The 20,685-nt window shown below is 44.4% G+C and overlaps 2 protein-coding genes across 2 annotated transcripts; one reads left to right on the forward strand and one right to left on the reverse strand.

The window, feature by feature from the left end:
- The first annotated feature begins 9,767 nt into the window (after positions 1-9,767).
- Positions 9,768-15,492, forward strand: LOC139299819 (epithelial membrane protein 2-like). Its single transcript, XM_070922741.1, has 5 exons — positions 9,768-9,901; positions 11,737-11,824; positions 12,585-12,693; positions 13,788-13,928; positions 14,049-15,492. The coding sequence occupies exons 2-5, from the start codon at positions 11,747-11,749 to the stop codon at positions 14,210-14,212; spliced, it is 492 nt and encodes a 163-aa protein (XP_070778842.1). The 5' UTR covers positions 9,768-9,901; positions 11,737-11,746; the 3' UTR covers positions 14,213-15,492.
- Positions 15,493-15,936: 444 nt separating this feature from the next.
- On the reverse strand, positions 15,937-20,080 carry LOC139299914 (germ cell-specific gene 1-like protein). Its single transcript, XM_070922865.1, has 5 exons — positions 19,786-20,080; positions 17,368-17,415; positions 17,122-17,286; positions 16,925-17,036; positions 15,937-16,405 (listed from the first exon to the last, which is right to left on the reverse strand). Exons 1-5 carry the CDS (start codon positions 20,078-20,080, stop codon positions 15,937-15,939), a joined length of 1,089 nt encoding a protein of 362 aa, XP_070778966.1.
- Positions 20,081-20,685: the final 605 nt, after the last annotated feature.

A 20,685-nucleotide genomic window follows, 5' to 3' on the forward strand; every position in this document is an offset into this window, starting at 1 on the left:
TAAAAGGGGATTCATCAGAGGACAAAGTGTCTGAAACACAGGGTCTGTACTCCATTCGGTATCCTTGTCGGGAGGCATTCAAAATGTATGAAGGCCCTAGAAGGAAATAGTGTATAGACTCGCACTGTAACGGCTACATTCAAATGGCACACTGTCTGCAGCTGTAAAATACTGAAAATACAATTGTCTCAAGGCCCAAATAAAAGAGACGCGTCAATAGTGCGGTTTGTATTGTCAATGTTTCTTAAAATGTTTTAAAAGGCACGGACAGCTTGTGACAGGGAAACATTTCTCTCCAGCAGCACTAGGTTTCTGGCTCCAAACCAGACGGTTAAATGCACATCCTTTCCACTAAACACTAACATATGAGAGCACCGTCATAAACAGGAGTTCTGCAACTCCAACATCAGCATCACAAGATGAAGTGGAAGAAGTGCCGCCAGAAATAAGAAGGATACAGCTTTCAGTTAATTACTTAATATTACTTTGCAGGGAAACAAAAAGCTTAGTGCAACTGTAATGAGAAGTTAGTCTAACTGTACCGTTACCAGCAATACAAGCATGGACACTTCCTGATGCTGCTGTAGATTTGACACTTAATTCCAACTCACAAACAATAAAAGATCTATACAGAAAATCACTACAGTTATATTCATATCTGTGCAGATGCTTCAAAGAACTCAATCAGTAAAATAGGAATTACATGAATTGCTCAGTGATGGTTTATCAGTTTACTGCAGAGAAATGCTCGCTGTTAGAAATCTTGCTAGCTTTACAAGTGATTGGAGAGACCAGACCACTGAGGGCAGCTGTTCGTTCAGATTATAGGTCACCTCTGACCAGCAGAGCAGACATTTTGATACAGAGAACCCAAATGATGGGACTTATTAGTCATGCACTAATGGAAAAACCGTTGTAGTGGAGCTCACTTTGAGCCACTTTGTATCCGACTGCAACTGATGAATATTTTCATCATGGATTCATCTGCTGATTCTTTTCTCGATTAACCTCGAGAAATAGGTTTTAGTGAGAAACGCGGTCACATTTACTTCTGAGCCCAAAGCTTTGTTTTCTCCAACCAAACAGTCCAAACCTTAAACGTCTTATTAATATTATTTTTAAATCAAAATAATTAAAAAAGGAAAAGCAGCATCTAATCACCACATTTGAGAAGCTGGAACCATGAAATGTTTTTGCATGAAAAGTATCTGTTGCCAATTAATATTCTGTCAATCGACTAATTGATTAATAATTGACTTGACTGTTGGGTAGTTTAATTTAGAACGATGCCAACACCAGTTAACTGGGAAGGTAATGCAGTTTGTTGTTTGCTAACTAAGAAGGCGTATTATTATTATTATTATTATTATTATTATTATTGTTATTATTATTATGGCAGGTGGTTCACCTGGAACAGCAGAATCTGACTGGTAGCCCACATTAGTTCTATGACTTTCCAGTTGACCAGTGATGTAAAACTCGCCGTGGACGACATGTTTGATGTTCCCCTTGCTACAGCCTTCATTTGGGGGGTTAAATGAAGTGAATATCCGCTCCCTCTCGGTTTGCTTCGGTTTGTCGCGGGTTTTGAAGATTCTGTCCGTCGAAGTAGGCGCCATTCTGGGCTTGAGTGTCCGTTCAGGCCTCCCTGCTGAGGTTTCAGTCCGCGTCCCGCCCCTGTTGTCCACGTTGTCAAAGTACGGGCGACTTCTCGACCCCTCTCCCCGCCTTGAGTCGAGGTGTGGCCGCTTTCTGCCCGCTCGGTCAGAGGGGTGAGTGAGGAGGCCTCTCGTCGTTAAACCGCTGCTGTTCCTGCCATGGTGAGGAGCCGAGTGAGAGTTTGGTTGGTAGGTATTAAGAGCGGGCTCACACCAGCCCACTGACGGCAAAGTTACTGTTGTGATGGTGTAAATGAGAAGGACACCTACGCAGTATCGCTTTTCTTTCAAATGCATTGCAGTTAAGAGTTTCTCTGTGCGCACCGACACACTGGGACAGGGCGGCCGGCCGCAGTGTTTTTATAGACTTTCTGCCAACACACCTGCTCACTAATTGGCCTTAATTAGCCATGTGGCGCATGCTCAGTAGGGTTATTGTTGCAACTGTGGCAGATTTCCCACGTTTCAAATGTATTATTTCTTTATGTTCAAGGATTCAGATCATCAGTGGTGGACATTTACTACATGTACTCAAGTGCTGCTCTTAAGCATCATTTTGAGGTACTTGTGCCTCACTAGAGTATTTACATTTTCTGCTACTTTATACTCTACTACAGAGGGAAATATTTAACTTATCTATATCTAACTACATTTATTTGACAGCTGCCATTCCTACTTTACAGGCGAAGATTTTACATTTAAAAAAAAAGGAAACCTATGTCAGCCTTATAAAACACAGTGTGTGGTTTGGGCCCATGTGACGTTTCAGATGTCCAGGAGTTGTTAGTAGATCCACACGTCAACACGATCTACTTTCCTGACCGCTAGAGGGCAGCACTGCATTGCACTAAGTCAGCAATTGTGGAGCAATTCAGCAACTCATTATCAACACTGATACATTCATGTACACCATCTATCTATCTGTCCGTCTGTCTGTCTGTCTGTCTGTCTCCTCACTGTTTGGTCAAACTGAACTGAACTGTCATCTGATTGAGAGAAATAATTCATACAATAAGTCAGTCATCAGCAGATGCATTTACCACCTCACTCCTGTATATCATTTACATTCATTTGCACTTCATTGTTTTGTTTTTTCTAATTTACAGAAATGAAATCTCTATTGCCGGTGTTCCTCCTGACTGCCACCTGGCCTGAACTTGAATGTATCTAAGTTGAATAAACTATAGAGACTCCATCTATTCATTAAAAAATGTCTGGTTTAGTCATATTGTCTGCGAACTACTGTACTTAACCAAACGTCTTTTGCTGCCAGCTCCACCATCTGACAATAAGGAACTCTGCCAAGCTGTGATCCGTTATCACATTGCGGTCATGATGTTATCAACTTTCTCACAGTGTGTCGTTAAAAACCTCTACCTCAACGCTGAGGGAGAAGAGGAATTAGATGAACCACCACAGTTTGAACGCGTCGAACAGCTACACTTCATAAAGCTGTGTGTGTATGTGTGGTGGTGGTGGTGGTGGGGGGGGGTGTGTGTGATCAGTTGATGATGGGCGCGGCAGTGGGATGACTCATATTTGGAGTTGCCTAGCTACAGCCAGGAGTTGTTTTCTTTAGAGTCAGAGCAAGAGTACAGTGTGCATGTCTGGATGTCATTGAGAGAGCAAGGCTTTGTGGGGTCGGCATAAACACAGGGGTGGCGCTGAGCAGGAAACAGGAGGAGCACAAATGTTCCCAAAGAGGAGAAGAAATCACACGAGGGCAAGGAACTGGAGTTAAATGTAGTAATGTCAGCGAGGGAGGGAGGGAGGAGAAAAAAAAAAAAAATGAGTGAGCTCAACAAAGAAAATAAAACCTGCGCTCAGGGTGAGGAAGTGAATCAAGAACGAAAACCCCTGGCCGGTAACCATGGAAACGGGTCGGCTCGACTAAATATGAGGAATTCTTTTTTTATTGAATGTAAACGGTGGCTAGGGCACCACAGCTGACACTCACACAATATCCGCCCCACTGGAAGCTGTGCTGCAGCCTTCAAAAAGTACAGTGGCTCATCTCTACTGTACAGTATCCATAACAGACCCCCTGAAGCTGCTCCTCTCGTTTTCATTCACAGCACAGGCAGCCAGCCAATAGGGCACATGCAAATGCTTAGAGAGAAATTGTCTCAGCTACATGTTAAACATAGTCTTAGATGTCTTCATTTGATTTTGATTGCCCCTTCAGGCAAAGTTTACCTCTGTCCAACGTGGTTATTTCTTCTTTTCTCTTCTCTGATTCTAATAGTTTACCCCCAGGACAAACAGAAATGTAGAGTTAAACGCTTTTTTCTACATTTTACCCAAATGTACAGTATGTCAACAAATGTAGTAAGGAGGTGTATAAAGAAGAGGACATCGTCTCAATAATTATTATAATGATAATGATAATAAACTTTATTTGTATGGCACCTTTCATACATAAAATGCAGCTCAAAGTGCTGCACATCAGATTATAGTATATAAAAAACATTTAAACAAATCAATTAAAAGGTGGAAAAGAAAACACATACAGTAAATAGAGAAGATTAAAAGAAATCAAATTAAGCTTTACAACTTTGCCTCTCATTCACACACACAGAGCTGCCATGCAAGGAGCTATCCTGGGAGATGGCTGGGTTTAGTGTCTTGCTCAAGACACATAGGCAGGAGGAGCCAGGGATTGAACCGCCAAACCCCTAGGATTAATGGACGACCTGCTCTACTTCCTGAGCCACCCTTTCAAAAATAAAGAATTGAACCCTGTGGAACACCACATTTACATTCTGACCAATACTCCAATATACCTGCACTTTTTACGTACGCAGCGGTTAGCATTGTCATGCTGCCTGTACGTCCACAACTGAACACTTCAACTTCTCGAATATGCATGTCAAAAGGTCCTTTATTTTCTTACTGATGGAGTGAGGCCGAGGTTGCCCTCAAAGAACGATATATTGTTGAGCAGAAGGCCACAACATGGACTCACAGGAGAGGCGACCATTACTGGAAAATGAAACTGATGATCATCTCACTCCTGACAAACAGAGAAGACAGTGGGAGAGGAAGCTCTGTGTCTGTGTGTGTGTGTGTGTGTGTGTGTGTGTGTGTTTTTCCAATGCCTGTGGCAATGTGTCACTCCCTTAGAGGATGATGAATATGTAGTGTATGTACAATATGTGCGTTTGTTTCTCTCCAGAAACTGTGGTCATGTGCCACTACTTTTGGAGATAGATGAGGATGTATACGTGTATATGTGCATGTATGCAGGTGTGCCTGTGAGTGTGTGTCTCACTCCTCCACTGACATGCCTGTGCAGTGGCTTATCATCAAAACCAGCCCAGTGACACTGGGAGCAGGACAATAGTCGAATTTTCCAATTAGCCAACAGGCTGGGGTGAGGTGAGCGTTTCAACACAAAAAAAAAGCCACTGACACCGGTCCTTGTGTTTGCTCTGCCTCATTCAAAAGAGCAGTCACTTCCAAAGCTTTTGAAATTACCCCTGCAAATCCTGTAAATATACACCCGGGCTGTTTTTATAATAGGAGTTTGGAAATCTCAGGGCAGGGTGCGACATTGTGTAAGACAGAGGAGGAATGAATGGAGTGAGACAGTCAACCACAGACAGAGAACTTTACTATTGTGTAAAGCAGCAGTGACTTGGCTGTGGCCGGGCTCACTCCCCTGGCATGTAGGCACCGCTCTGCTGGCTTTGTTTCACACAGTCGTGTTGAAATACTCCCTCGCTGAGACTCCTCACAAACACCTTAATTAGCAAAAAATAGCGATCTGTCCTGCTATAGGCCTTGTTTGTCTATTTACGTCTTATTTATATTTTTTGGCATTTAGCTGATGCTCATTTTCAGGGCAGTTTAACATGTGTCAAAGAGATGGATGTCTGACATTGCCAACTTCACAAACAACCAGTAATTAAGAAGGCAACGCTCGGTGCCACAGCTTTGAGACAGAAGTTGCGACAAGTCCTCCTATGATAGAGGAGTGCTTGATGAAGATGTTGGAGAAGTAATTGTCCTCTTGACAGGCCACATAACTCATGTTCCACACTGTAAAATGTCAAAGTGTAGCATAGTTCAGTTCTGTGTATGAACAGCAGATTCAGCACTGCACTCAGCTCTTTAATGATCCCACAGTGTACAGTAAACTGCGCGCTGAAACGAATAAAACCACCCTAAACCAGCCAACTCTGAGAAAGTACATTCATTAATACTTGTGCACACAACACTTGACAGATCAGACAATATCACAACTGTTCCAAGTGATCCTTTACGACAGGTTTTTCCAGTACTGATCAGCGATGGCAGCGCGACAAAGGGTTGATTGTTGAGCAAGCCGCCCCATTGGTCTTCTTCAGTAGCTTCGCAGGCACGACGTGATTCGTCGACTTGTGCTTGGATCTAAAAAAACGTGTTGTGGCTCAGCTCCTGCCCCGCCCCCCCTGATACATGCAGCGGTAGACAGTGGCGTGGTCCAACACCCACTACGTTTTTACTCTGAAAAATGATAGCTGACTGATGCATGACTCATGGCATTTCCTCTCCCGAAAATATACCAAGAACTGAAAAAAGGCCTGATTCTTGCATAACCTGAGCGGCAAAAAGTAATTTTTGCTCCACAGGCATGTGTACTGGTTTCCCTCAGTAACTCTCAAGTTATGCTGTGTGGAACAGGCTGGAAGGAGTGCTGTATCACACTGTATGGTGCAGTACAAACCTAAGCTTACCTCACCTGCAAGGTGGGGTCGACACGCCCAGAAGAGAATCAGGTCCGACCACATTCTCCGTTCTCACCTCTCTCTTTTTCTCAGTCTGTCTCTCCCTTGTGTTTTTCTACCTTTATATCATCTTCAGATTGGGTCTCACATGCAATAATGGTTGAAGATGTATCAATGTTGTTGGGGGTTTTTTTTGTTTTTTTTTAAATCTAAAGTCAAATGGTAAAGGCTCTGGTATGAGCACATGCACCATCCTTGCATGCATGGAGGGAGTTGTCTGTCAGCTCGGGTGGCTGTTTGTGTTGGTGATGGATTTTTGGCCAGACGTAGTAGATCTAGTGTAGATTTAGGCGAGATTAGGCAACTATATTACAAATGTGAATGGCAGAATTTCAAAGGACTGACATTCTTTCCCATGGGGATCGGGGTGGGACACGTAGGACGATCAAGGCGTGGCGTCTGAAATTCAAACTGCTGAACATGAATGGATGGATACTCATTCATGTCATGTCTTAAGTGGTAAGACTCCATGGAGTTTGATAGTGTTGTCATGGAAATCAGTGATGTGCATAAGGCGCAGAAGTGTTACCATGGCAGAGACATCATTTAGCATTTAGCAACATTTCAGCGCTGACTATGTTTAGCATTCCAGCTTTCTGAGTCCCTCCGTCTACATATGTAAGAGGTTATTTTCCATGACAACCACATTAAAACACAGTATTCTTTCAACAAAGGAGAAGTGCCTCGGTTTCACTCTTAAGGAAGATGTCACATGCATTCGTGCGTGTGCTCATGTAACCTCGTGACCCCACCAGAATGTAGCCACGCAAGTAGCCTTGCGATAAACTCAAGAGAGCTCTGTTGCTTTCAGGGCCACTGGACTGGCAGGTAAATTACTTATGAAGCCTGTTATTATCCTGCTGGCTCATACCTGAAGCTGAGGCAGCCTGACATCATACATGACCAGGTACTATGCTGAGCCTTTGACTCAGACTTCTGTTGGTGTATGGCCGTTTTTTTCACACTCACCAGAAGCAAACAAGTGACCTCAGTCTCCCAGCCCGCACCCAGAGTATTTCTGTCTGTCTCTATCTGCTTGCGGGTATCTTGACTTTCCGGCCTGACTTTTATTAGCATACTCATGCACACTCATATTCTCGCATTTACATCTTTGTTATTGTTTTTATTTAATCCGTCATTTAATCTGCTAGTCTCACTGAGGCCTGTGTAAAAGAATAAACATGTATACATGTTTTGTTTCTGTACAAAAATCCAATTTTGACCCGCAGTTTGCTTGCCAGGTGTTCCACATGGGTCTTAAAGGTGAGTCTGGTATGCAGCCAGATTCCCAAATATTTATAACACTCAACAATTTCGATTTGAGAACGGATAGGGACAGTAGGCCGGATACTCCGACGTGACCTTGAGAACAGCATACATTTTGTTCAGTCAGAATTTTAAACAAGCTATTATGTTTGACAAGAGACACCTGAAATGTATCACATATATTCCTCATTCTTCCGCTTCCTCTTGTTCTGGACACGTTTTGGGAAGTTCTAACTTCGTTTTCCTTTTAACAAGAAACGCCATCATACAAATGTCTAGCTCATTGAGGGAAAATGCGCTTCCAGTCAGATTTTTGTAAATATTCAGCTTTTTCTAATATTATTCTCATTCAAATGAATGAATGAAACGTTCTAATTCAGAAGATTTCGCCCATCTTTGTTAGACGTTAAATGACATCTCAACTGCTTTCATCTTTTACTCTTCAAATAACACTTTAACTGTTTTCAGCACTTACATTCCAAATGACAATTTCATTTCTTGTTCTTTAACTGAGAGTCCACCTGCTTTCAGTGATGACACTTCAACTGACTTCATGCACTTCATTCAGTGCTTACACTTATACTGACATTTCAACTTCCACTTTAACTACCATTTCGCCATCTTTCAGTAATTGTATTTCGATTGCCACTTCAACTGTTTCAGTATTTCAGCTATTTGAAATGTTTCAACGGCAAGTTTTCAGCAGTGAGCACACGTACATTTGATTCAGAAAATTTGGCTTTTTCTAGTTTTTTAAGTATCTGAATTTCTGAATACTGAACAAAATGTTTTCTGTTATTTATGGTTTCTGCTTAAGAGATGGCCCTTTACAAACTTTACAACAAACCACTTTGTAAAGCTCTAAAACCTAGTTAAAAGCTGTTTTCGTGTGTTTTCACGATGCTGTGTTGTGAATTTTAAAATGATCTTTCTATTCTGAACGTGTACAACATACAAAGCTTCTGGTATTTGAGCCTGATGTAAGACCCTACTCTTTGGCCTAGTTCTCTGAGGACAACAGTATTTATATAAAAAAAAAAAAATCAGTCCTCCTCTCTTGCGGTGTCTCATACTATAAGGGGGACTTTTTGAATGTTTAGATATGGTTAGCGATGAGGCTCTGACATTTGCCCTCTGCCCACTGATGTCAGTGATTTAACCACCGTTTGGAATCAATGAGCTCTATGACTAACAAGCAAATGTTATTATGTGTCATTATGCTATTATGTGATGTTATATTTGTAGATCCAATCTTAAAAGATTCTCCCTCAAACTGAACTAATGCATATGATCTGCTCAAGAGGCAGATGACCTTGACTCATTGGAATCATTAGGACCATATCAATCACCCCCAGCTATGAAACAATGATGGTGAGTTATAATGTTAATGTTAATGAACTTGCAGCAGTGTGAAATGTCTCCAACAACCCCCCCCCCCCCCCTCCAAATTCCTCTCTCACTGCCTTCATGTCTCTCTCTATTTTCCTCCGTCTATTCTCATTCCCTCCCTCCCTCCCTCCCTCTCTCCCTCTCTCAAGCTATGACTTGCCCCCACCTCTTTCTCCCTCGCAACCAACAACATTCCTTCATCCTGAAACTCTTTCCTATGTAACAAAAGCGGGAAAAGATGGAGGGTGGTGACCAGGAAGAAACACTACACACTTTAAGTGCCCGTGTTTGACTGTTTGTTTATACATCTAACAGCAACGATGTGATTGTTATTAGGCCGGGATGCAGTCTGTCGCCATGGTAGCATGCGTAGAATCACTGTCAATAATGTCCAATGTTATGGGAGTTCCCCCCTCAGACATCAGTGAATCATCAGCTGCCCCCTCTGAGAAAATCACCACCATCAGCTAAGTGACAAAGACATGAGACACCGAACACAAAAGGAAAAATCTATCGCCTGCCCACAAAAGTTGTTGAAATAGTGGCTGCTTTGAGTCTTTGCATGTGTGTAAAATAGACAGAAGGAACAAGAGGGAGGGACAGGGAGCAAAGAGTAGAGTAGGAGGAGGGAAAAGAGGCAGAGATTATGTGATCAAGCAAGCCAGAGGCTTGTCTGGGGTGTGGACTTTAAAAAGAGGGCAGGGTAAAAGTGGGCAGACGGGTAGTTTTTAGTGTTTGTGCATTTAGACTCTGAGTCTGAAATTAGTATCCTTGAAAGCAGAAGGAATTAGGCTTGAAGAGACACACAGCCATCAAACAGTAAGTCAAAGATTCTTCTTATTCTTCTTTTTTAATCCCGCTGTATGTCTTACCTCTCTATAGCTGTTTCAGGTTGTTAAATCTGTGGTATTTTAACAGGAGTTTTGCTTCAGTATTTTCTGTTTTTGTGTAAGAAATGTAAACGATGAGGAACGGTGTAAAGACAGGTATGTGTGTGTACCTCCATCATACCTGTTCACCTTCACAGGAAACGTTGCTATTGGATTACAGTGACTCCTTCATTATAGGCCAGGTGAGGCTGCTTTCCAGATGTGCTCAGTCCTGGCAGCAGTTGTTGTGCTGAAGTTTGACTGTTACATTTCTTTTTAAAAAGGCACAGGACTACTTTCTTGCTTGCTTATTGGATTTTGAACATTCTCAAACCTAGCCTCAGCCATATGTATGCCATTTTGCGCAATGGAAAATATGCCGCATCCAGGCCAGATCTAAAAGCCCCAGCAGCAACAGCTGACACGTCTTGTTTTCAGGCGAGATTTTGGAGGACATTTGATCAAAGTATTCAACAAGTGTGTTTTAAATTAAAGCATCCAACTGCGGAGCATTTGACTTCAGTTGTTATTTTTTTCCACCCAGACGTTGCGCATTAAAGTTTAGTCATCTGTCTTTGAGCTCTTTGCGCTTCAGGCAGAAATTATACAAATATTTAAAAATCTTTCACTCCATTGTAGCTGTTTGAAGCGGATGAAAGGTGGGAAATATTGGTAAAGATGCCTCAGGCCAGATCACGTGTGTGTGTGTGTCAGCTTGTCTGTATTTGTGAGTGGTTGCGTGTGAGAGAGAGGGAAACTGGCGAGCATACGAGTATGAGTGTGTGTGTGTGTGTGTGTGTGAGTGTGTGTGTGGACCCAGCCCCTGACCGCTCCTTTACCATGGAGAGAACCAGCACATTCCAGATGAGCCTCTTCCTCTGTTCACACCCAGTGTAGCCTCCATGCAGCCACAGACAGTCACACGCAAGTAAGACAAATGATGGAAATCTCTGCGCTCTCAGGGCCGAGCCGCCTGTGGAGGGACCAGAGACGTAGAGTGATTGCAGTTACAGTGACGGGGTCTTAGGGACACCAGAGAAGAGCACTTTTTTTAAATTAGGGAGTACGTTATTTTGGGGCTATAGTGTGTGATAATGTGTAGTAATTTAAACCAGGGGGATGGGCCGCGGGCCAGCTAGGCGGGGGGATAGCAGGTATTCTCTACAGTTATTTTAAGGAGTGGCGGGTTTTCGAGACAAGCCCAAACTCATCTGCCCCGCACGAACTTCCCTCCTTAACGCTCTCTCTTTACCAACAGCGTCTGGTTGCCAAGGGATAAACTGATTTTGTTTACTGATCACTGCCTGCGCAAATAAACACCAGCACCTCTGCATTTGTCTCCTCTCTGATTCTTGACATTATCTCGCCGTCTGAATCTGCAGGCATCTCACTGGGAGTGCGTTAGCTGTAACTCAAAGTAATTAGAAGTTGTGAAGCCACGCCCTGAGTGGGTGCCAGGTTTTGGCTGTGCTTTTGCTGCTCTGAATGAGTGTGTTTATGAAGGGGTGTGTGTGTGTGTGTGTGTGTGTGTGTGTGTGTGTGTGTGCTGGTAGCTGTCATTAATAGCTGCCTTTCTGAAAGCAGGCAGGAAGTGTGGAGCCTTTGTTATAGGCCATGTTTGATTCTTTCATCTCATATTAGCTGCCAATCTGTTCGGTGTGTGCATGTGTGTGTTTTTATGAGGCTGAATATGAGTTAGCCCTCCAGTTATGTTCACTCTGCTTAATAAAGGGCGGAAAGTGGTGTAACAAGTTTTCTCTTGTGCCTCTCTCTCTCTCTCTCCAGAACAGTCATCATGCTGATTCTCCTGGCTGCCATCTTTGCCCTCCACATCATAGGCATCATCCTCCTCCTGGTGGCCACCATTGACAATGTAAGTGAGACTGGAATCCAGTGTTGCTGTGTTTTAATTGCTGGAGATTGATTTCCACACGCTTGCACCAGCGCAGCGCCATCACCCCCCCCCCCACCACCACATGGACTCCTTACAGCCTCAAGGCATAATTGCCCCAGCATAATGCCTCACTTCCTCCCTAGTTTGAGTGTTAAAATGTGTTTTGTGCTTCTCCGAACACACTGACAGACGGACGAGGGATTGGCTGCTCGCCTCTCCGTCATCACTCGAAGGCCTTCATTCCTTCTCTGTTCCTCTCAGGGCCACATTTTTGACATTTCTGGGTGACAGGTGGGTCGTCCACGGTGTCGTCACCCAGTGCCACTGAGTGCATCTGTGTGTGTGTGTGTGTGTGTGTGTGTGTGTGTGTGCATTTAAACACACAGTCAGTCAGTCAGTCAGATGGTGAACACACACAGGTACATGTGTGAGATTCTTGCCTGAGTTGTAGTGAGACTTGAGGAATGCGACGATGACAGGCGGATGTGCATTCCTCCCTCTGATTTCCCTGCAGCCCCCCACACCCCCGCCCCCCAATACATGTCAGAACACAGGGTGAACACACGCTCAGGCTCTGCAGCAATGTTAACCCACACTCCTGCTTTGAATTCTCCCCATTCTTTCTCTCCCCCCCTCTCTAGTATTGATTCATTCATTTTTCTTCAGCATGCGGGGAGGTTGTCCATCTTTATGCAACCGCTGTGCCAAAGATGTAACATGATTTGAAATGTCTTTTCAGGCCTGGTGGATGACTGACAACACCTCCACTGATGTGTGGGCCCGATGGATACAGCAAAATGGAGTGTGGAACTACACTGATCTTCCCTCAGGCTCACACTACCCACAAGGTAACACACACCGCCCAGGCTGCAAAGTGTTTCCTCCTCAAAGTCATACTTACTTCTCAATAAAAGTTGGTCTACAATGTTTCAGTACGACTTAGCATTCCTTGTACTGCCTTTATTCTAGATGAGTGTAACTCGGAACAGTGGCTCAAATAACTGCAGTGAATGAAAGCCCCCGAAAACATGAATAAAATTGAATATTCATGCCTAAAATTCATTTATCAAGAGTTTAATGCTCAAAAACTCCGCCTATGTGCTTCATCAGAGTTGTGTGGGTGTGGTTTGTTCAGGTTTGATTGCCAGTAACCAAACAGCCCACCAACTGTCATCACATTTGGATTCAAACGTGACATCATCTCTTTGCTGCTGAGCCCTGCCCACTTCAAACCAGTGAGAACAGCACAGAGAAATAAAGACAATCCCTCGTGAAATAACCAAAACTGTTCCACCTTTAGCAGGAGGCATTGTAGGATCCCATCGCTCAGAGCAAGAGTCTGATTGAGAAAATAGGTTTTCAAGACTTCCATCAAACGCGCCTTTCTATTGATACCTTGATATCTCAGGTCTTTTAGTCAGTATCTGGAACAATAACGTGGTGAGAGCTGTGTGACACGACATGAAATCCAAACCTTCAAGTGACACGTTTATCTAAATCAGCACACAGCGGGTTAGCAGTAATCCAAATTATTTTTTGTCGCATTGCAAATTAAGACAGCGGAGCTCAAAATTATGCTGCCATAGAAACAAAGACACCAAAGAGGTCAAGCTGACACTGAAAGTAATGACTTTATGTCCTGAACCGTATGTAAGGAGATGTGTAGCGATGAGTACAGTTTGGGTTGTACAGGAATAATAACTTTGGACCTTAAAACATAGAAAACCTACGGTAGTTGCTGTTTGCATTGCATGGCACCACAATCAGCATGTTTTAAAATCCTAAAACACTTTTTTCAAAAACTCTCTGCAACATGTTACCTGTTTCCTGGGTGTCAGAATGATGTTTAGCACACATTTTGGAGACCCCCCCCCCCCCCCCCCCCCTCCATCAGACACACAGCCTCTTCATTGTGTTGCCCTCTCTCTGGCTCCCCCTGCAGATTACCTCCAAGCAGTGCAGGCCAGCTCAGTGCTCGCTTGTATATTCTCCATCCTGGGCATCTTCGTGTTTGTGGCGCAGCTCTTCACCCTCAGCAAAGGACAGAGGTTCACCATCTCTGGCATCTTTCAGCTCCTTGCCTGTGAGTATCTTTTTTTTAATTTATTTGTTCCGTCTTGTTTGATTTCTTTCTCTCTTTCTCTGTATCTTCCCTACTGATGCCCATGTCTCCCTCCCTCCCTCCCTCCCTCTCTCTCTCCAGGCCTGTGCATCATGATCGCAGCCTCCATCTACACAGACCGCTTCCACCTCGATGAGGGCAGCTTGGGCTGGTACGGTCACTGCTACATCCTGGCGTGGATCGCCTTCGCTCTCACGTTCATCTCTTCCATCACTTACTTTGTGCTACGCAAGAAGACTGCGTGAGAAGGACACTAGCGCTAGCTCCAACCAGCCCGAAAACCCCTTTGGCTGGATCTACTCTTTCAGCTGAAATCTGGTTTTAGTCACAGATGGGTTTAGTGCTTGTATTTGCCTGTTTTGGACATCAGATTCGAGCTGCTAGTGTATATTCAGTCACAGATATAGCAGACCTGTGGATCCTCTCAAATGCACACCAGTGTTTAATTGAGCCTGCTGTCAGATAGTCGGGGGTTTCACTCTTTGTGGAGCGTTTCGGATGTTTCGTCAGTAAAAGGCAAGCTCAATCAAACACAGCTGCATTTGAGTGTATTTTTCAACCCAGAATTTGGGCTGGATTTCTTGAGGGCATCTAATGCAAATAAGATGCTGTGATAAATTAAGATCTATCAATATTTCTGGCTTATAACAGCAGGTTGGAGAGTCAAATCTGTGGTCGTTTTTTTTGGTAATGTACATTTATATATGGATGTAAGTGTTGGATAAAAAGGGGCGACTTTATGATTTTAGTTTTTTTTTGTTATTTTATTGTTAGTTCATCGATTGTTGTTTCGTATATCTGCTCTGGTCTTACTTTGTATAATGTGCCACTAATTAAACAGAGTGTAACTACAGTACTACGAGTAGTACTTGGCGAAGCTGTGCCGATCTGAAGTCTCAAAAGTCTTAAAAAATCCATTGATATGTCACCTGTTGTAGATTTGTGATCTCAGGATAAGACTGTGCAATTATATAAATGTAAAATCAATAATATAATGCAGTTCTTTTCAGGGAAGACGACGAACCGGTTTAAGTGTAGAAGTACAATGCCTAATCATACCTGTACTCAGCCTGCCCAGAGACTCTTACACTACATTATTGTGCTGACAGTTAATATAAAGCTTTTCTTCTTTAAATAAGTCAGAGTAATGAACCCCAAAGTATTTGAGACTTAAAATAATTTCCTGTTCGTCCCATTTTAAATGCATCAAACACAACAATATTTCCAGTTACACTCATCTAATATGTACGAAACTGAAACCACTTTAGATGAATAAACTATTCAAACGTCTGACTGTAAATCCAACCGGTAACATATCACACCGTCACGACCTTACACCTTCAGTCTGTGTTTCCACCCGGTGTGACAGAAAAGGCCTCCACCCTCAAAGCGTGAGATTTAGTGTGTAAATATGTTTTGTTTCCCATAATGCTCTGCGTGTCTAATGCTGTTTTATTTTTGCTACTGTTATTTCTCAGTATGGATGACGATGATTTTTACAATATTAAAACTTGATTTTCAACCAGTTTTTTGAAACTTTTTTGTTTCTTCTCCGTTTGTCGTGATTAAGAGTAAAGAGTTGGTTTGATTCTGTTCCATTGGCTACTTTGTGAGAATGATTTCTTTTCTATTTGCGGCTTGCAGACAAAAAGCAGTGTAATGTTTCAAACAGCCACCAGTCTGCTGATCAGATTGTGATAAAACAAGATATCTAATATTTAAACTATGACATTTTTTCTATATACACAAATAAGATTGCTAAATAATACAGCACATGAAGCATTTCTGTACTATGTCCAGTTTACAAAACAATGGTTCTCATCCACAGGTGTCCTCTGCATTTATACTTTCCTCCTTTACTAGAGCTGAGTGATCATGATCACGGCTGAAGACCATAACCAACATTAAACCGAGACAGGCACAGGTCCTCTGGTCGTAGAAAGACTCCAGTCTGGACATACACAGGACTTCAAAGTGGGCTGTAGTCCTCCTCCGGCTCGTAGTGGTTCTCCTGGTGTCGTGGCAGGGTCATGTGGACGGAGGCGGACGGCGTGGGCGAGGGAGACGGAGAGGGGAGGGAGAGGCGGTGGAACGGGGATGCGGGCGCAGGGCGGGAGGGGGGAGGAGGGAAGGAGTCAGAGTGTGGGAGAGGCAAGGAGTGGGAGTGCGTCAGCCTCGGGGAGGAGGCCGGCGACGTTGCCGACGGGGGCTCGTAGTAGGGAGACAGGTGGGAGATCCGGGGGGGAGACGGGGGACAGGCCAGGGTGATGGCAGGGTTTGCAGCGGTGTAATAAGGAGCCGGCGGCAGGAGGAAGTTAAAGCTCCAGGGGTTGAGGCCGGAGTTGCGTCTGGGTCCCACCATCAGGACCTTCTTGGTGTAGTTGTTCAGAGTGGAGACGCCGGCTGACATGCAGACAGTGAAGGCGAGCCAGGCCACACTGATGGAGACAGAGAGACTTCACTGTGGACCAAAACGATGTGGTACCAGTTCCACGTATTGATACTGTTTATGGAGTTCGCCTGATCTGAATATGAGAGTTAACTTCTATATCAGACAAGGATGGACCACGTTCAAATGGGCCCCCCTTCTCCGCTCAAACATGTTCAAACACAAAGAGGACCTTAAGCGTGTGAGGTGAAAAAGCTTGGACTGGCTTGATCTTTAGCTCAAGTTCGGCATGCAGGATTCCTTATTCATAGAAAATTGGGATTTTAAATATGATTCTACAAAGAATTGGGTTGAGGACAGCATGGCCAAATAGGAGAACACCCCCCCCCCCCCAAAGCGGGACACATCTCCCAGCTGACTGGGAGCGCGAATCCCACACAACCAAAACCCTCGGCACACTGAGAGGGAACAGCTAAGTTGACTGAGGACCTCAGTATGCCGGGACCCTCAATGCAGTTTCAGTCAGTTTCAATCAGGTTTCAGTGTAAAGTATGTTCAAGGAACTCACTAGAACGCCCAGGAGTAGCCATAGCTGTGAGGCTTGAAGTCCTCTGGTCCCATTGAGGCAGTGGTCTGAAACACCTGCATGAACATCATGTGACCCACCATCCCAAGCAGACCTGTGAAGACAGAGTACACATACTGGCAACACTGGTCATCCTTTGCTGTCTGATTCAAATATCTATCCAAAAAGAGCATCCGCACCTGCCAGGACCGTGAAGACCGCAGCGAAGGCGTTGAGCAGCTGACCCCAGCGCTGCGTGGACGGGAACCAGGCCCTGATACACAACTGCACCGACAGCAGTGTGCAGCTGATCAACAGCAGGCCGACGTACATGATCTCCAGCGACAGCGACAGCCACATCATCGCTGAGGGGGGGAGGAGAAGAGGCTGAGCACAAAGACCGAGTCAAGCACGCGAATGCAGGAGAGAGCGACGAATCCTTTTACCTTTTTCAGATCCTGGAGTCAAAGTGTGAAACCCTCGACACTTCTCCTCTAGAGAGCAAAAGACACGTGGAAATGCAGTAATACACACAATTATAAACATACACAATCATAAAAGGTTTCACAGAAACAGGAAATGTTGCTATTTGCACTGGAAAGCTTTTTAATAACTGTACAGTCGCCATTGTTTCTCCATCTCCAAGAGGCGTTCCAAAATCCTCCAGCCTGTGCATTTAGCGCATATTGTACATTTAAATGAACACTGCGATCTAATTACTGTGTGAATAACCAGGCCTGAAGTAACCTGGCGGGAGACTATACGATTTGCTTGGTATCAACCTGGAAGGATGGGACCTGCAGGAACAAACCTTAGTGGCACTACAAAATGAAAAAGCTTGTTTTTCATTTCACTTATCAATTTCAACGTGAGACTATTCTCTTTTGAGCCGGAAAATGTGCCAATTGCAACTGCATTAAAGAAGTCTGCAGTCGGTTAAGCTCCTTTGTGGCTTGTTTACCAAGGGGTTTACATGGCAGCTGCAATAATCAGAGTGCCGTACTCTTGGCTCTAAATGACAGTGGCCCGGAAGCTCAGCACACTGCGACTTAAAGAACAGACACAAGTAGACAGAGCGCACGTGAATCAAGAAAACATTCTCACCAGTTTGACCGCATATTTGGAAAAAAAAACACTGCGAAAGTGAGAAAACGCATTGCATTGCGTTGCGTTGTTGTGTTTCTGCAGCCGGTTTCTGTCTTTGGTTGTGCATGTGTTGTCAGATTGGTCAGACTGAGGTAACAATGTGCATAGTGTTTAAATGGTTGGAAGGAAACTGATGGGAGATTATGAGATTATAAATCTGGGGGGGTGGGGTTTACGGGGGGGGGGGGGGGGGGGACTCTTAGTAGCGGCACAAAATGGGACTTTGTCAGCTTGTCCATGGTTTCTAATTTTTGGTGATTTCTTTCATTTCAACACACGAGCTTTTTGTTTTCATCCCCAAAAATGAGTTTCTTCCTCCACCGCCAGCAATGCAGTTTTAAAAACAAATAGAAACAACCTGTCTCTGCGGTCGGTTTAAGCTTCTTTGTGGCTTGTTTACCAAAGTGTTTACATGGCAGCAGCTGCAATTATCAGAGTGCCGTACTTGGCTCTAAATGACAGTGGCCCGTAAGCTCAGCGCACTGCGACTTAAGAAAACAGATGCAAACAGACAGAGCGCGTGTGGAAATGAAGAAAACATTTGCCCCATCTCGACAGCACATGCGCAGAGTGAGAAAACACAGCCAATGTAAAGCTGGTGAGAACGTCTCCTTTGCCTGTGCTGCTTTGTCTGTCTGTATTGGAGAGTAGTTACACACCCAGCAGATACGCAGCAGCGTTAGCATTTTAGCTCTGTGTTTGGCCTCCACCAAATCCTGTTGGAAATATCTGCATCTTAAGCTGACAAATGCTCCACTCTGTTCATATTATACGTTGGCTAATCTCTGACTTTGTCTGTCTGCAGCTTCATATTTGGAACTCTCCCTAACAAAATAGGCACAGCCAGATTAGGAGGACTGGTGTTTGCTTTCACCACTGCCAACCATTACGTACCAAACTACAGTCATTAAAGAATGGCTGATTTATAGAACGGACTGAGTCAGGTGGACTATCTTTCAAACTCGATCCCTAAAATCAGTTGCGAATCAGCTGCAAACGAGACGGTGGAAACCCGGCCGATGTTTGTGAATCCTATTAACCTTTCTCTCTCTGGGTTTCTAATCCATAATTGAGTCATGCTGTTGAAGTCTAAATCTCTGTGAGCTGAACACACACTGATGATAATCCTCTTTGGGCTGAGCGCGTACCCAAACACACGCTCAAACGCATGCGCACACACACACACACACACACACACACATATACTCGCATACAAATTAACACACCTGCGGCCTCAGTTCACATCATCACCTTGGATTTCCTCTCCTCCTGTGACCTGTTTCATTTGTCTGTCACACTAGTGCCACAGTTCTGATGCAGTTTGTTTCACTTCCTGTCTCTGTGTTGATCTGTATCTCACCTTGGGAATATCCTCTACCACACACACACACAACCTGATCAGCACATAAGACCAGGGGCATGCCTATGAAATCCCTTACAACGATACTGATTGTGTTCTGTAAATATGACTCCATGTATTACTGAGTCCTGCGTTCTCATTTATTAATGTTCTCGGCTTGATCACTTTCAGGGTCACTAGTGCCACGTCTTTTGACCTTCCTTTGTGACCAGTGAGTTTTATTTTCAGCTGACTAGACTGGGAATTTATTTTCTCTCCCTTTTTCCCTTCTCAAGACATATTTTCTCTTTTTTAAAAAACAGCTGAACAGTCCCACAGAAATCAATAACATGCTCCAAATATTTCAAATCGGACTCACCCCAGGCGTCTACGTAGATGTTCTCCTCGCAGGTGATGAACAGGCCGGTATGAAAGGTGGGGAAGACGAAGCGGTCGTCCCCGGTCTCCCAGGAGAACTGGATGTTGGAGGAGTTGGAGACGCCGGGAACGGGGATGCAGTTGCTTTGCTTGGTGGCGGAGCAAAGGGGCTTGGGCACCTTCTGTTTCCCCACGCACCAGTAGGAGGACATGAGGGCCATGCCGCCCAGGAAGAGAGACACGACCGTCTGGATGAAGGAGAGGCGAGGGGAGCGCATTTGCTGCAGGAACGCCATCATGCAGGGATTAAATGAGGGCTTGGGCTGGTGGTGGTGGTGGTGGTGGTGGTGGTGGGGGGGGGGGGGGGGGGGGGCTGGGATGGAGACAGGCGTGCCAATATTCAGACTCCGTTCACTCAAAAAAGTAACATGTCAGCACTGTATGTTACACGTCTGACGGGGGAATGAGTATCTCAAGTTTCTCACTGTTAATCCACTTGACTTCAGCTACACCTCCACTCTTGCATGACACTAAAAATATCACCAGCATGTTATTAGTTTCCAAGGAGAAGCAGCTCGGCCCAATTGCCTGAGATGATTAGTGAGGTGTTTGAAAGAGAAGGTGCAGGGGAGCCATCGGTTTTACATGACTAATCACATTTAAAGAATAAAGAGACTGTGACAGAAAATCAGCGCACTGCTGGTAATTGGTGGGAAGACAGACGGCTAAATCAGAGGAAAATTGCTGTCACCATGGAACCTCTCCAGGAGACAGATGCTCAAACCAATGCCTCTGAGCCCTTGACGTCAAGCAGCGAATTAAATTTGAACGAAGGGAGAGAAAGAAAGAAAGAAAGAAAAGAAGCACTCACCTCCTTCAGCCTCTCTTACTTCGTACTTGG

Source organism: Enoplosus armatus, chromosome 17, assembly GCF_043641665.1.
Source record: "Enoplosus armatus isolate fEnoArm2 chromosome 17, fEnoArm2.hap1, whole genome shotgun sequence".
NCBI classification, from domain to species: Eukaryota; Metazoa; Chordata; class Actinopteri; order Centrarchiformes; family Enoplosidae; genus Enoplosus; species Enoplosus armatus.